At 36.1% G+C, this 16324-nt stretch overlaps 1 protein-coding gene across 4 annotated transcripts in view; it reads left to right on the top strand.

The window, feature by feature from the left end:
* Positions 1–6637: 6637 nt before the first annotated feature.
* Positions 6638–16324, top strand: part of LOC107085003 (myosin-binding protein C, fast-type-like) — a 30442-nt gene continuing 20755 nt past the window's right edge. For 2 of the 4 annotated variants that reach the window (XM_015375103.1, XM_015375105.1), the window contains exons 1-4: positions 6643–6832; positions 13521–13535; positions 15418–15438; positions 16157–16177. In XM_015375103.1, the coding sequence (XP_015230589.1) occupies positions 6811–6832; positions 13521–13535; positions 15418–15438; positions 16157–16177 (79 nt within the window). In that variant the 5' untranslated portion in view covers positions 6643–6810. Of the gene's footprint in view, positions 6833–13520; positions 13536–15417; positions 15439–16156; positions 16178–16324 lie in introns of all 4 variants that reach the window. The other 2 variants (XM_015375104.1, XM_015375106.1) reach the window with 2 other exon arrangements.

Below are 16324 nucleotides of genomic sequence, written 5' to 3'. Positions count from 1 at the left end.
AGTTGATAAAAGGCTAATTGATATTATCTAGGAGTGTATTTCAGCTTTTTTCCCCTTATCAGACTGCTAAGCAGAATTTAGATATTCATTTAGTCAGACTTGAATATGAAAGAATGGTCTGCAGACCTGCAGGCATGAAGTAATGGTAACAACTGGCAAGAGAGCAGGTTAAAATTAAATTTTTAAAACCCAAACCTGCATAATTTTTATTCCACTTAAGTTTTATATATTATTCTTAATGAACTGTGACATTTGAGAATCAAAAATGCATTTAGGTTATTTTTGATTTTATAAAATAAAAAAAAAAACTTAAAGGTTTCTGAATGCTTTCTCAAGGACTGGGGAAAAGAAACTATTTAAATAACAAGTCATTTTTTGCAGCTTGCTTACATAAAGTGAAGAGGGGAGAGCCTGGCAGAAACATCAGGGAACCTCATGGTCATAATGAAAAGCATTTGTATGTGTGTATTTCCCAGCTTCTGCTGCAGAATGCTCGTTATAGGCACTAGCTCTGTTTTGTTGGGTTCACAGCTGTGCAGCGCTTTTTTTGAAAACACTGCATCAGCTGGAATCTTTGCTATGCAATGCAAATTTTTAGTAAAATTCAAGTTAAATTAGCACTTGCGCAATTTCTTGCCTAATCTCAGACTAATTGCATTAGATCTACTGGATGCTGACTGCAGCAGTTATTTTTTATGCTGCTAGTGAATTTCAATGAATTCTTCTTTTAAAAGGTAATGTGCAGCATAAAGACTATACATTTAATTTAACTATTTTCTACATGCAGACCTTCCTTTGCGTCTGTAGCTTTCTCTCTACAATCATACTTTATTTCCAGGCATCTTCATGGTTAAGATATTTTTTCACCAAGCTTATCTTTAAAAAGTAGCTCTATACATCATGAATGTGCTTCACTGGTTACCACCTCACTGTGCAAACAGCGCACTCAACCATGCTTTATTGAGAGAACCCTGCAGTGAATGATCAATATCAGTTCTGCTCGCAGACTAAACATAAAAAAGAGAAGGAAGCTGTTTTCTCAGCACAAGCAGCTGTAAATGATCTGATTACATAATATACAGCTCAGTGGTACTGAAAAGACCTCCCATTAAACCAACCATTTTCCTTCCTTCACTACCTTTTAGTTTTTTGACCAGTGGAGTTATAAATGCAGCATTCTGGTGGTCTGTGTACACTGACATTCCTACACAGTGCTCATATTCACACTTTGACCCCCGTCTCCAGAGTGGCTCCAGCTCATGCATACACATTACTGGTAAACGGTTGGGCACATGCCTGCCAGTGCCAGAAGCCTAATTAAGACGGACCCACTAAGGGAACTTAAACTCCAATGGGAAGGTCAGTGGAACAGGAGATGGATACTTCTGCATACGGTGATACTATGGGGTGTAGAGTTACGAGCACTGGGTCTCTGACTCTTCATGCCAAGTCATCTGTAAGGTGGGCATTTGGATCCCTTTTTGTCTTATGGAGCCCCAAAAATCTCTTTGCAATTAAAAAGTGATGCAGAAATATTTAGTACGTTATCACATACTAAATATGGGAATCAAAGAAAATCAAAGTTTCTTTGATTCCCACAGGCTGCTCATGATGATATTTGTTTTCTTTGCAAGCTGCAAACATGGACAAGATTCTTCAGCATGATTTGAGATTAAAACAATACGTCTGTTATGTTTAAATGTAGCTTGAATGCAAACTTTATGTTTTATCATAGAGCAATGTAAGTAAAGAACATAACATACCACGCATAGACAGAAAGGGCTGTAGATCAATGATTATTGTTCAGCTTTATTCTGCAAACGTCATGGAAACTTGTGTGGAACCCCCACTTATCAGACTGACAAAAGCTACTTTCAGAATGTAAGGAGTGAGCCACAACACCTTTACAGGAGGGTTGTTGTTTTTCGACCTAAACCCTCACAAATTTAAGTCTTTGCTTTGGCCTGGGAAAACCTTTATTGCATGCGAGTATTACTTTTGTAATATTTGACATTGATGCCAATCATGTGCAATGTTGAGTGTACCAATACTAATGTCAGGACCCAGTATTCAGGCAAGACAGAAAGTGGGATTACTCAAAAGGTTTGAGAACCAGATTTTCCAATCTGGTTTTAAAACATTGCACAGCACAGAATCAGCGCTTTTAAGAGTTTTTAATGACATCTTTTTAGCTACTGACTCTGGACACTGTGTTCTCCTTGTACTTTTACATTTGACTGCAGCATTTGATACAGTGGACCATGAAATCCTGATTGCTCATTTGGAGCAGTGGATGGGCATCAGTGGCTCAGCACTGGAATGATTCATGTCCTACCTGTCACATCGGACTTTCTGTGTCAGCCTTGATGACTCTGTGTCCTCCACTGCTCCTCTCTCATGTGGGGTTCCACAGGGCTCGGTGCTTGACCCTCTTTTATTTTCTCAGGAAACATAGCATTTTCTTTCACTGTTATGCTGTTGACAGCCAGATGTATGTCCCCCTCAAAAAGGTTGATTCCTACTCTGTTGACCCACTGCTAAACCTTAAAGCTTGGATTTCTTTAAATTTTCTGAATTTTAATGAAGAAAAGACAGAAGTCATGGTCTTTGGTGGCACGTCTGTAACGCAGTAACACAGTTGATCTGGGTTCTCTAGCACAATATTGCAAACCAATTGTAAAGAATCTCGGGGAAAAAGTAGACTCAGACCTTAAATTTGACAGCCAGATGAAAGCTGTAGTGAAATCTAGCTTTTTTCCAGCTAAGGCAGCTGGCAAAGATCAAACCAGTCCTTCAGAGACAGCACTTTGAGACCGTAATCCACGCCTTTGTGACCACTCGGCTGGATTACTGTAATGCACTTTATATGGGGATTAGTGGGTCCTCAATTGCTCGTCTTCAACTGGTACAAAATGCTGCTGCACGTCTTTTAACTGGCACACGCAAGTACGAGCACATTTCACCTATTTTAGCTTCACTCCACTGGCTGCCCATCCATCTTAGGATTCATTTTAAAATTCTTTTATTTACTTTTAAAGCCTTGAATGGCCTTGCCCCACTCTACCTCTCTGAGCTGCTGCACCCCTACACTCCCAGCCGATATCTCTCAGGTCAGCTGACCAGCTGCTCCTGACAGTGCCTAAAGCAAGGCTTAAGCTCAGAGGGGATCCAGCGTTTTCTGTTGCAGCTCCAAAACTTTGGAATGACCACTGCACATGAGACAGGCCACCTCTCTGTCTCATTTTAAAACTCTTCTTAAAACCCACCTCTTTTCTTTGGCTTTTGACACCATGTAGAGTGTTGATTTTATGTATACACATGCATATCTTTATCCTGTGTGGGCACTGTTTTATTTTATTTTATTTACTTTTATTTATTTTTATCTTTTTGTGCAGCACTTTGGAAACCATGTGTTTATTGAAATCGTGCTATATAAATAAAGTTGATTGGATTGGATTGAAAAGGCATTTATTAAAATCAAATGTCAGGTGGTGGGTCTGCAGTGTCAGAGGCTAGGGCATCTGAGACAGGAAACTCTGGATTAGAGAACAGTCCATGTCCAGAGAACGAGGTTGAATCCAGCCGTCGGGCTGCCAAGAAGATGTGGCAGGTGCTGGCTAGATTGTCCCAGATGCTGCAGCGCCGGAGAACAAGCAGGAGTCTGAAGCCAGGTCAGGCAAACAGATCAGAACAGGTACAGGCAGGCTCAGAGATCCAGGAATCCAAGGACAATTCAGGCAAACTGTTCAGAGGGGAACAGGCAGGCTCAGAGATCCAGGAGTCCACGGACAGTTCAGGCAAACCATTCAGAAGAGAACAGGCAGGCTCAGTGACTGAAAGGTAGATCAGGATCAGTTAATCAAAAACAGAAATGCTTAAAAACACTCTCACCACTGAGATCAGATGGGAACAGGTAGGCTCAGCTGTTGAGAGGCAGAACAGGTCAGGGTCAGAAAATCAGAAACACAAAGGAAGTCTAAAAACACTCTCCCCACTGGCGAGAGAGAACAAAAATAAATTTTCCCTGATGACTGGATGCAAGTAGCTTAAACAGAGGCAGGAGCAAGTGGATTAGATGAGAAGTAATGGTGAACTGGGCAGAATTGGACAGGTGAATGAAATTAGCAATTAAGCCAGTCATCAGTGCCAAGATTATGACAACTGACAAATATTTAAACAAAACAGACTAAAATCTATGTGACAAAAAAAAGTCTTCAGGGCTTCACATATCCTGAATATCACACAAATCAAACTATGTTTATCTATCAGTACTATGTTAGTTTTAGGAAAAGTGTCAGTTTATACTAGATCAAAATGCAGCTCAAAATGCTTTAGTTTTGTTTTCCATGCACTGATTTTTGTTTATTTATTTGTTTTGTTCTCAAAATAATGTTTTTTGTCACCAGTGGCTTATGGTCTCAGAGCTCTACATTTCCTACCGTTGCTCAGTCTCTACAACATTGTTAAGTCATTAAAACAAACTGCTTATTATGTTTCTGGTTCTTTTGAGACTTTCTCGTTGTAGACAGTTCTCACTGGGGGTTCCTAAAGACCACAGAAATTACTTTGTTATCCTTTCCAGACTGAAAGATGCGAGTGTCTTTGTTTCTTATCTGTTCATGACTTTCTTCAGATGTGAAGCATAAGATGTTACTTTTTAAGATATGTTAACCCACTTTAGTTGATACATTACTTAAAACGACTGTTTAAGGTTCTTTTTAAAATATTTATTGATTCAGAAGATAATAATAATGAGGTCTGTCTATGGCTATTGAAACTAAATAATTTAATTCAAGTCAAGGCAAAGTTGGTATATAAGTACATATATTTTTGTGATCAAACTACCACAGCTTATTCACTCTGGACAGGCCATCTGTTCATCACAGTGCAATAGACAGACACAAATTCATGCAAATGCAATCTAAAGCAAATCTAGTTAACAGTCATGTTAGAGGGAAGGACGCCAATGTCCCTTGAGAGAAAAGAACCTAAACAGTGATACAAACTGCTCCCTTCAGCTTCCCCTTATGAGTAAATGATCGTTTGAATATTCTTTTTCATTACTCAGGTTATGTTTGCAAGATCTGGTTATCAAATACACTAACATGTGACAAAAAACCCTAAAACAAATGTGAGGAAATGTCCTAATAACCTGGGATCGAAACATGGCTTGTTTACAATTGTTGATTTCTGTGTTTATTTTCCTTTTTTTTATATATTTTCCCTTTAAAAAACGTAAATATTAAGTCCAATATAAAGCTTCAAAGCCTATTTAAAATATTATGGATGAAATGTGTTTCATGTTATCTGACCTTTCTAAACCTTTCTAGCCCATAAATGACCTCACTCTAAAATCCAGCGGCTTTGTATAATGAAAGTTACAGTGGCTATGTTTTATCTTGTCTTTATCAGATTCTTTTTTTTAAGTCAGATGCATAGTCCATTTTTATGAGTTACAGTATGCAATATCCCTGTAAAAGATGCATTTGTAGCCACTGGAAGAAAAAAAAAGGGAAAATTGGTTATGGCCTGGAAGCGTTTTATCTGAGTCTAACTAATAAAAGCCCAAAGCTAAGACCTGGTAATTTTTCCCTTTCTTGCTTTTTACTTTTGCATATTTCAACAATCCCAGTGCAAATAAGGCAGTAACATAGCTATAATTGAGAACATTTTTCTAAGGATCCAAAATGTGCAAAGTGCTTTTTATTTCAGTCACCAGTAGAGGGGGATATAGCCCTAACAACTACACAACCTGAGCTAATGAATGTCATGCTAAAAATAATTTACTTTCTACCAAATCCCAATCAATATGTTTCACAGTTAGATTAATAAGTTTCCTATTTAGTACATGTCATTATTTGAAGAGCCAGATTTTAGAAACTGCACTTTGCACTAAAATGCACTTTTAGGGTTTGATATCTAAATGATCAGACCTTTACCAGGTTTCAGAATGATTTGAATCTAACATCAAAAAGACAAAACTAATTATCTGAAAAATGAAGCAAAAGCTGAATAATAAAAGATAAATTAAAAGCATTAACTGTAACCCCTTGATACTTTCTTTTCAATGTTTCCAAAAAGCTTGCATATGAAAAATGTTAGCACTGTCTGATGGATTTTACTTTTCACTTTATCTGAAGTATGTAAACATACTGCATATGATGCAGTATGTTATTCACTCATTGTTGCAAGAACAGTATGTATGTATGATGAAACTGAAAATCTCAGCTTCTACATTTCTTAGATAAGAAAATAGTGAGGGTTTCTGTCAGGTTTATTCTGCTTTGGCTAGATAGATTTTTCTGTCTCTCTGTCTATTTCTGTATTTACTTTTTTTTAACCAAAGCAACACATCCTTCAGAGTATTAAATTTGTTTTGCAAAGACTTGTTGATGCAACTTTTAATGTGAATGTAAGGGGATATAACTGAAAGTTTAGTCTGGCATTACAGGGCTGCAGAAGTGTCAACAAATCTGATAAGTTGAATCTCACTTTGGCAGATCCTGCATTCTTCTGAAAGAATTTAAAGCCTGAAAGATTTAGCCAGCCTATTAGATTTGTGGTTCTGTCAGTCTGCGACATCCTTTTCACAACTACCTCTCCACATTGTCTCATGCTCCCACTCTGAGTGCTTCTCGTCTTGAACTCTACAAGGGCGTCATCAGTCTCTGCAGACCTCGTTGCTCACAGAAGGGTGTGGGGTACTTGAGTTCCAGAGAAGCTTTGAATAACAAAGAGGGGAGAAATAAAAGGAATAAGCCCAACAAGCTCTCAGTCATCCAGCAGGGAAGAGAAGACGCAGGAATAACCATGCCTGAGCCAGTCCCTGAAGGTATGCAGATACTTGTTATAACAGCATAATATCCTAACTAAAAGAGAAGACTTGGATAAGTCACACTGTTGATGCTTGAATTTAAATACTCTTTAATGTTTCAAATAAATAACTCGGATTTATACTAAAGTATGTTCAAAATGTAAGAAATCATCGCAGATATTTAAATGACAAGAACAGGTTTAAAATGCCCATTTGTGGAAACAACATATAAGCTCAAGAAGAGCCAATAGTCATCTGTATTTTTTGTTATGATACCATTGGGGACAGATTTGTAATTAAAAACAAGTGGTTTGTTTGTTTTCATTACACTCAAACTGTATAGCAAATAACTAACCTTTAGAGTATTTAATTCCCCGAGATAAACTCCAAAAAACCTAACCATGTCTGTAGAGTTTCTAAAGTATCTAAATTTCTCTCTTGCCAGAAAACATGCAGTGTTTTTAAGATTAGATGAGGGAATTAAAAACAAAATCCCCCCATTAATGAAAGAAGGTTCTTTTAGATATCAGTCTCAGTTTGTAAATATTGTTTTCCAGGCCATAAACCTTGATTTGTTAAACTGTTATTTAATTATAATCATCTTTTTGAAAATCACATCAGTGTCATCTTCGATCTACACCATTAACAATTCTGTCTAGTTAGGTTGCTGCAGTGTAATCCATACTGCAGTTTATATTTTGTGAGCTATTAGGAACTTTGGCTTGAATTTCAGTTTCCAAGTCAATATATGGTGAAGCAAAACACATTCTATGGCTATTTTAAAACCCATAAAGTATTGCAACATAAGCTGTGTTTCTTACATGGTGTTTGTTACATTCAAATATTTTAGATTCTTTATTTAAGAATACTTCTTCTTAAAATGTGTTCTGTTGCTATTTCATGTTTCAGAAACTGAAATAAGTCCAACCGTTGATGACACTGACATCTCAAACTAAACTCCTATTATTCATGGTGTAGTGGTGTGGTTACATTCTTTATACTATTTGGTCCTTTTTTAAAACAAAACAGAAGATCCCCTTTTCTGACCTGACACACCAGAGATGGAGGGTAATTCGCATCCACTTAGCGTTTTTCTTTTTTTGTGCAACTCAACCCAATTCAAATAAGAAGTCCCCCAGCAATGAAATTCAGCCCATTAAGAAATGTACTGCTTTATAGGATATATAACAACCAACAAAGGTGATGAACTCTTAGTTTGTAAAAACTTGAGATTCACAAAGATTTAGCTAGCTTGAGTTTCCAAAATGCAAAAAACCTGTAGATACTAAGCAGGTACTGATTAAATTGCTCTCCCAAAACCTTGAGATTAATTCGTTTCCTGGTTTGGGAGTTCTTGCAAGTTATTTTAGACATGTAATGTGTGCGGAACCTCTAGCTGGTGTCATGGTCAACAACCCACTGTGATTGGTCAGACATTTAAGGTGGGTACGGCTAGTGTGGAAAGCCAGAAATGTCCAAAAGTTCATTATTTTCTGCTGGCATTGACCTAAAGCTTACATATTTTACCCAAGAATGATTTTAAAATGATGAGTAAAAAAAATTATTTTACTTTGCCCTTGCACACACAGTTAAAGAGAGGTTTCAGCTACATGTTGCTGATGCATCTTGTGGGCAAAATGCTTGTTTTGCATGGTTTACCACAAATACTACTGTACATATGAATGCTCAAAAGTGAGAAGGGTGTGTAAAGTCTCCAACGAGGTTTATACCTGAGTTTTGAGAAGGTATGAAAAGACATGACCAGAGAAAACATTGTTCCTATTCTTGCCACAGTGTGTGAAATAAATTACATCTCCTTTCTTAGAAAGAACTTTCAAGCGTTTCTGACTTCAATTCTTTTCAGATATTGTAATGTCCATGGCAGAATTTTTTTTTTTCCTTGTTCTTACCTTGTTGAGTTTCCAAGTTCTTGCACATAATAAGTAGAGTTAGCTACTCGAGTTAGCTAAAATACTTAGATAATTTACATTTCTTAAACATTTTACTGAGTTGCATTTAACGAAGACTCGGCTAGTTTAAGTTTCTTTAAAGATTTTGGAAATGTAAGCTCTCTAAATGCTGTGCTAGATCAACTTTTTCCTAGCTTGACCTTCCTAAAGAGCACCACCAAGTTGGATTTGATTTGAAATGTTAAAAAAAGTGTCACACCATCATTTGAAGTAGCTCATTTTCATATTCTACTTTTAAAACAACAACAAAAAAAAAACTGCCTGGCAGTATCACATAGTTAGAACAGGCGCTTGTTTGAGGCAAGAAATTGGCTAATATGAGCATGTGGTGAGTCAGCAAGCTACCCAAATACAAAGTATATAGATTAAAGCAAACTGAGAGAGACTTCAGCATATTGCTCAATGAGTGAGGATTTAAACATTTTTCTCAAAAGCAATCTGAGTTTTAGTTGACAGCAGAATTAGGAACATCTTCCGATCTGCTTAAATTCAGAAACAATCAGAGAAAAGGATCTCTTTGTTTCTAGAAGACCAAAAAGCTTTATTATAAGTTTCCTTCCTAAATATTTAGTTAGCCAGGATTTTGCACACATCTTTATTATGATATTACACATTTTTCTATCACAACTTTTGCTTGTTAAGTTGGGTAAATAGGATTTAACGCCTAAGTATTAAGTAATGCAAATAATCATAGTAACAGATGTGACCTTTGCTTGTTGATTAGATAACCAGAATAGAACTTAAAGTGAAGTGATAATAGTTTACCAAAAGTTTCAATCTATAAAAGGCAGATTCAAATGGGAAAAATAAGAAACATTCAATCATCCTCTTGCAGCTAACTTCACACTCGATAGCAGTTGCTAAAAGTAGATCACTATTAACAGTATTCAGAAACTCACAGTCTTGCAACTTTAATGCCTTACTGATGCATGAATGCTGTATAAATTTAGATCACTTGAGAGTTAGGAAGAAATCAAAGTCAATTTTCTAGTCAGCTTAGTTAAATAAGAATTTGATCCAACTTTTTTCTCAAACATTTGACTTTTTTTTATTTCTTTTTTTACCCACGAGAAAAACTGAAAAGAAGTCTGAACTGCTTCATTCAGTAGCAGTTAGATCCCACCAGTCGGTTAACTGCTAAAAATACTCTGCAATAGGCAGTGACCTCGCACACTTTTTTTCCATGTAAGTTCAACAAGTTGCACCCCAGCCCACTGTATCAGGTTCTGCCTTTCCACTTTGCTGTCCCAGTGGAGATAAATCATGGCGTAATCTGCCAATTTTAACCAGAAAGTTTCTTCTCGGTCAGCAGGCCCGATGCGCCGTTCTGATTTTGGCTCCGCTCCAAGGCAGTCCATCAAACAGAGGACAGTTTTCTAGTCAATGGTTGGAGGCGATGCTGTGATTCATGATCATAATTCCCTTCATCACTGTGTGCTGATGAAACACTGTGAGAGTAAATTGAACCATAACTGCTGTGTGAAGTTTTACCAGTCCCCAAGCACCATTTATTTTTGTCAGGCTACAAGAACCTTGACTTGAAACGATGACATGATTCATTCTCTGTTTATGAATGACTAATGGAAAAAAAGTCTAACAAACACAACCTGTTGTTGCAAAATCAATGTGGATGCAACCCACAATGAAACCAAAACTAAAAAAGAATCTCCAAACCTGAGTGACAGCTTTTTCATTAATTTCTTTAAAAATGGCGGATGAAGAATTCGGTGACAGGCTCATCATTTAAAAATTGCTTGGATTAGACATCACAATGCAATACCTATACTATAAAACAAGAAAAAGATGTGAAACTGTGATTTTATGAAGTATACTAAGTTATATATTTTGTATCTAGGTATCATAATGTTTATACTAAATGCTTTTATTTGGTAAGATATTAAAGAACACAGTATCACGCAGTTGGACCAAAACATATTTGTGATCATAGTTAGCTTCTTCAGCTTGATATGCCTACACCATTTTACACCAACAGAAATAAATCCCTTGACCTGCAGTATTGAGCGACACTACTCTTTTAAACTAAGGCTATTTTAGAGGCCATAGAAACTAAGTGGTTATGCAGATTTCTGGTGATGGTAAACTATAAATAGGTAGCAAATCAAAAGTCAGCTCAACTTCTTCAACCTAAATGATATGTGCACATTAAAAAAAAAAGGTTTATGCAAAATAATTTGACCTCTATTATCCACAAAATGTACTTGAGGAAGTTTGAGTAAGTTTAGAATGAGGTGATAAATGGAAAAAAAAAAGTGTTATGATTTGTGGCTTAGTGAAATGGTGATGAAGGTAAATGATACAGAGCTTTTCTATCCATACTGTCCAAAGTGCTTTACATTGGAGAAACCCAGTCACACTTACAAGCACAAATCATTGATAGACCAATGCTCAGATTGGTAAGCGACTTAGGTTCAACTCCCTTGCTTGGGGCCAAGACAGCATTTGACAGAGGGAAGTCACCCTATAAATAGACAAAGCCATAAACTCTATGTGTCTTTATGTCTGTCATTAAACACACTGTAAACCATACCGTCAAAGTCGGATGTAGAAATGTAAACAAACCGCAAGGTGAACACCTGATCTGACCTCAATGTAAAGTGTTAGAGTAATCATGCACCTTGGTACTCTGTCGCCTTCTGTCATTACCATGAAAACCTTTTTTGACAGGGCAATTGTGGAATGTTTTTGTAAAAGGAAGCAAGGTCACTGGCATAGAAAAAAACAATCTTTCATAAAGTGGGACTCCCTAATCTGATACGCTTATATAAAAACTGGTGCGAAGATTCAAGCCTGAGATTTTGGTCATCATAATGCTAATAGGGCTTTAAGGTCTGCGGTCAGCTGTATTCATACAGAGATGATGTTAAACACAAAGGGAGTCTTATGCCTGATGATTTTATTCATCTTTGCCTTAGTAATAAGCAAGCATAGAGTGAAACCCAGCAGGAATACAAACAGGAAAATGATCAAAAACAAAGGACCCAAGTTTGAATGGTAAAAAAAAGTTAAAACTGAAAATTCTCCTGTAAGAGAAATAAAAATACGTTTTCCCACTAAAATGTACGTATTTTGCTGAATTGACCTAAATAACATCAGATTAATTATTAGTCATGAGCAGTTCTTCACATGATACCACAGAGGGGAACATCTAAGCTGTGAGAAACAGCTGTGCAGAAGTTGATTACTCTGCCTTATCCAAAACTTGTTGAAGATAAGTGAGAACCCCCTTCCTCAGTGGATTATGATGAACATAAGCAGATGCTGGTGCAGATTTGCCTCCATGCTGGTGTTATATTTTTCAACAGACTCAAAGACGTTTCTAAAAAGCTCTGTTGAGAAGCATTTTGTTTCTAAATCTATCAGGAAATACTCTCATCTTTAGTGAAAGTAACTCACTGACGAAGTATATGGACTGGTGTTGATGATAGTTTTTTTTTTATTTCTGCAGCTGAATTTTAGACCAGTCTTTAAGGTGAAGCCCTTAGGGTCAACTTGGCATACTATTCAAGGAAAGTGAGTTCAGCTTGAGAGAACGTGGCTTTGCTTTAGGGAGGTCACAAGACACCGGCCGTGGCCTTTAAGAACCATCGAAGTGACCCCCACAGAGACACTTGGGGAGCTTGGGGTATATTATATGCCTCTATTTTAGTTGAGAATTTTCTTTTACCCGAATTAGGCGCCAACAATGACACCCATAGCAGCTCTCATTAAAACAGCCCCCTCCCCCTGCCCCCACCTCCTTCTGGTTTACCCTTTGAATCATGTCACTAGATCGGGATATCCATTACAAGGATCTGGGCCAAATGCAGCACTTGAAATTTCTAAGAGGACCTTCCCGTTTCTTTTAAATTTATGACATCACCTATACGATGAAACATTCCTGAAGTGGTCACTTTATCTAAGCTATGATTTCCAGGTAAACATCTATTTAAATATTGTCAACAAGATTTAATTAAAAGATTTTACAGAGGTTAAATGTCTATTAAAATCTATAAAAATCAAACGAAACAAAAATAGGAAAGCTTTATCAATAGTTTTCTTAAGTGACTTGATGAACACCATGGTCAACTCCTTTAGTTTCAATCAAGCCAGTAGTTGGGTAAATAATATAAAAAAATTTGGCGATAGTGTAGGGGTTAAACTTGCAACCCATGTTCATAGGCTTGGTCCTCGATGCAGCCGTTACTAGTTCGAATCCCGTCATGTTGACCTGTTCTGCATGTCGTCATCCTCTCTCTAATTCCTTTTCCTGTCTGTCTACTTTAAAAATAATAAAAAATAAAGGTCAGCAGATCCTAAAAAAAAACTGTTAGCTGACTTGAATCATGATTATTTAATTATTAGTACTCCTAAAATCCCTTTAAAATAATTGTAATAATTTTTTTTTTTATCCTTATTCTATATCTTGGAAAACAACTGCTTCTTTCACACATACAGTAGATAATATTTTACAGCCATGTACATAAAGAAATATAACTTCTTCAGTGACACATCTGCATGATTTCCTCGTAATCTGCATATAAATGATTTGTCAAGTTTAGACTGTATCTATAAAGTATCTTTTCTTCTTCGATTCTTAGTGTGATAATATGACTATTCAGACAGAAATCAAATAGATTCACAGACTTTTCATACATCTTCATCAGGGATGTTGATGAATGTGTGTACAAAGACAAAATGATGTGTGCAAGTAACACTTTTCTTTGTCTGTTTCACAGCTAAGCCAGCTGAGGGTAAGTCAGCATTTCTGCTTTTGTTCCATTGATTTTTTTCAGACGTCCCATTATCATATAGTGACACATTTACAGCTCGTATGTTTTTTTTGTGCATTCTACTCACATATCATGTCAACCGTTGGTTTCTAGCAGACTTCAAACACTGTTTAATCAGCATTCACAATGTTTTTATTTATTCATGGCCGTTCTGTCAGGAGAGCATCTCCTTTTAAATTATAAATAGCGCTGTGTTACAACTGTATACTGTAGATTAGGGATATTTATATCTTTCAGTTGAAAAGCTGCTCTTTTTATGCCACATTAATAGGTCATTTGTAAATGTATTAACACAATCTTGAGGGGTAAAAAACTTTAATTAGATATGAGACAGATGATAAAAAATTGTCTGTTGTTAGTTTCCATAATATTTTATTTCTATGGTAAAATCACTTGTCAAGCTGTATTAAACAAACATGCATCAGCAGCTGAGAGAGTATAAGGCTATATCCTTTATTATTATCTGTGAATTGAGATGATTATTTACCCTTTTAGTTTGTTTTGAATTGAGTGGGATTGAGTAGAGTAATTGCATCAATGTTAAAGGTAAAAGTTGCTTAAATAAAACCTCAACCATTAATTATTTAGTCCCATTTTTCTAGCACGCTGCAACAATATGATTATATTTTGTGTTGATGTACTGAAGTGTTAATTGCTAAATATTCTTATTCTTTTTATGCTACTAACTAACATTTTTTTGTAAACAATTGTGAACTGCATTTTAACAAATAAACAGTCCATGAAGACCAATGATCAGAGCAGACAGGTCAAGGAGAAAGTCATAGGGAAGATTAAAGCAGAGTTAAGTTTTAGAAAAATATCAAGAGATTTGGACATTTGAAAATGTAGCTATGAATCTTGCTCCACCTAAACTGACAGGCCCTACAAGGAGAGATTGAGGCAATAGATGAGACGTCAGCTGGAAAACATTATGTGTGGCAAAAAGTTACCACTACACATAACCATGGGTACATAAAGCCCATTGTGAAATGCGGTGTTGGTAGCATTATGCTGTGGGATCTCTTCAGTAATGAGAGGGAACCTGGTCAGACTTCAAGGACATATAGATAGAGCTAAATACAGGACAGTCCTACCAAAGCAAAGCACATATGAAACGACTGTGGAAAGGTTTTGTTCCTATTGTTTGCATATTACTGTAGATTGGCCTAGTCTAATATCTAATGTAATTCTAGTTAAAACTATGAATAAAAATCTGGTTGAGACAGACAAAATGTATTATTTTTTCTTTTATTATAACGATAATGTTATAATTCTTGTTTGTGTATCACAAAAATAGCCCTGTTATATATATATATATATATATGTATATATATATGTATGTATATGTATATATATTATCTGTACTCTCTTTTCTTTTTTTAAGTGAATTTGTTTTTAAGGTTAATTTGTTAAATCAAAGGTTTAAACCTGGACCTCAATTGAGACAGAAACGATAGTCCACTCAGGTAGACTTTGATGTATACTGACAGAGTGAAAATGGCTGCATTTGCCGCATCTCTGAGCTGTGTATCTTTTACCGACCTTTGGACTACATTTCACTCCAGGCATGGATAGCGTGTAAAAAAATGTCTCCAAGTGTTCTTAGTTCATATGCTCTGAGTTAACCTTCAACATTTTCTCTTGTTTCTCAGCAACGTTTCTGAATTGAGTGTATTTTTTTCAAGCTCTGTACATGATTTTTATATTCAAACAACAAAAACTGACATTAAATGGTTGGATTTTTTTTGTCTTGAGGAATGTTACTCAGTTTTCATGATTCTAACTTCTTCATTTGTCATTACATATTGTTACAATGCGTTATTTTCTTTTTCTTTTCCCTTAGACGCACCCCCAGCAGATGGAGGTAAGAAAAATACTCCATGCTTCACATGAAGGTCTGACTGGACATACAGATTTCTTATGTATCATATGCACATACATAATCTGTTTTATGTATGCAAGTAAAAAATGCATACATGTGCCCGTCTGTTAGACAGTGGCAGCAGCTGTATGAGCTTCGTGTTTCATTTGCAAAGTTATTTTTTTCTGATGACCCTCATAAATTATCAGTGTCTTTCTTCATAAATATGCAAAATGAATTTTATGAACATATAAAATCGAATTAACATGATAGTGGTCACTAACCGCTGTGCTGCTCTAATGCATTATTCATTTTGGACTCAGTGGCCTATGTTTTGCTTTTATCCCACTTGATTAACATATTTGTATACTGTGCATGTGAGATAAAAAAAAAAATGCTTTTGAGCTTCAGAGGGCTGTTCTCTTAACTTTTAGTATCTTCTCTATTTTTAAATTGCTGTATTTTTTTCACATAATAAGCTTTAGCATGTTCTAGTTATGTGGGAACTTATGCAGAGCTTTGTATGCATGCAGAAAAACTGAATAAAAGACTTATAAGCTTATCTGTAAGATGTGGTTTGGCTTCAGGTTATTTTTCTTGGTGACTGTGCATGATATCTCTATTTTGGTTGTCAACTTTGGCAAGTAAAGCATATTTTTATATAATAGCTGTTGCTTCAAAGCAGCTTTTTTCAGTGGTTTTGCTTCCTTGTTTGCGGCAGGTTCAGAAGCTGATGATGATGGTAAGAAATAAAGGAAATATGTCTGTAGACAGTGTATGTTCACGTTGAATTCTTATAACCTTAGGTTGTAGTTTTACTTTTTGATCTATTGTATTCCAATTAATTTTTCCAATTATTCGGTATTATTTTGACTGCTTCACTGTGGAC

The sequence above is a fragment of the Cyprinodon variegatus genome, unplaced genomic scaffold (genome assembly GCF_000732505.1).
Source record: "Cyprinodon variegatus isolate N-32 unplaced genomic scaffold, C_variegatus-1.0 Scaffold113, whole genome shotgun sequence".
Taxonomy (NCBI): domain Eukaryota; kingdom Metazoa; phylum Chordata; class Actinopteri; order Cyprinodontiformes; family Cyprinodontidae; genus Cyprinodon; species Cyprinodon variegatus.
Note: the sequence above shows the minus strand (reverse complement) of the source record. Positions and strands in the feature narration are given on the sequence as shown.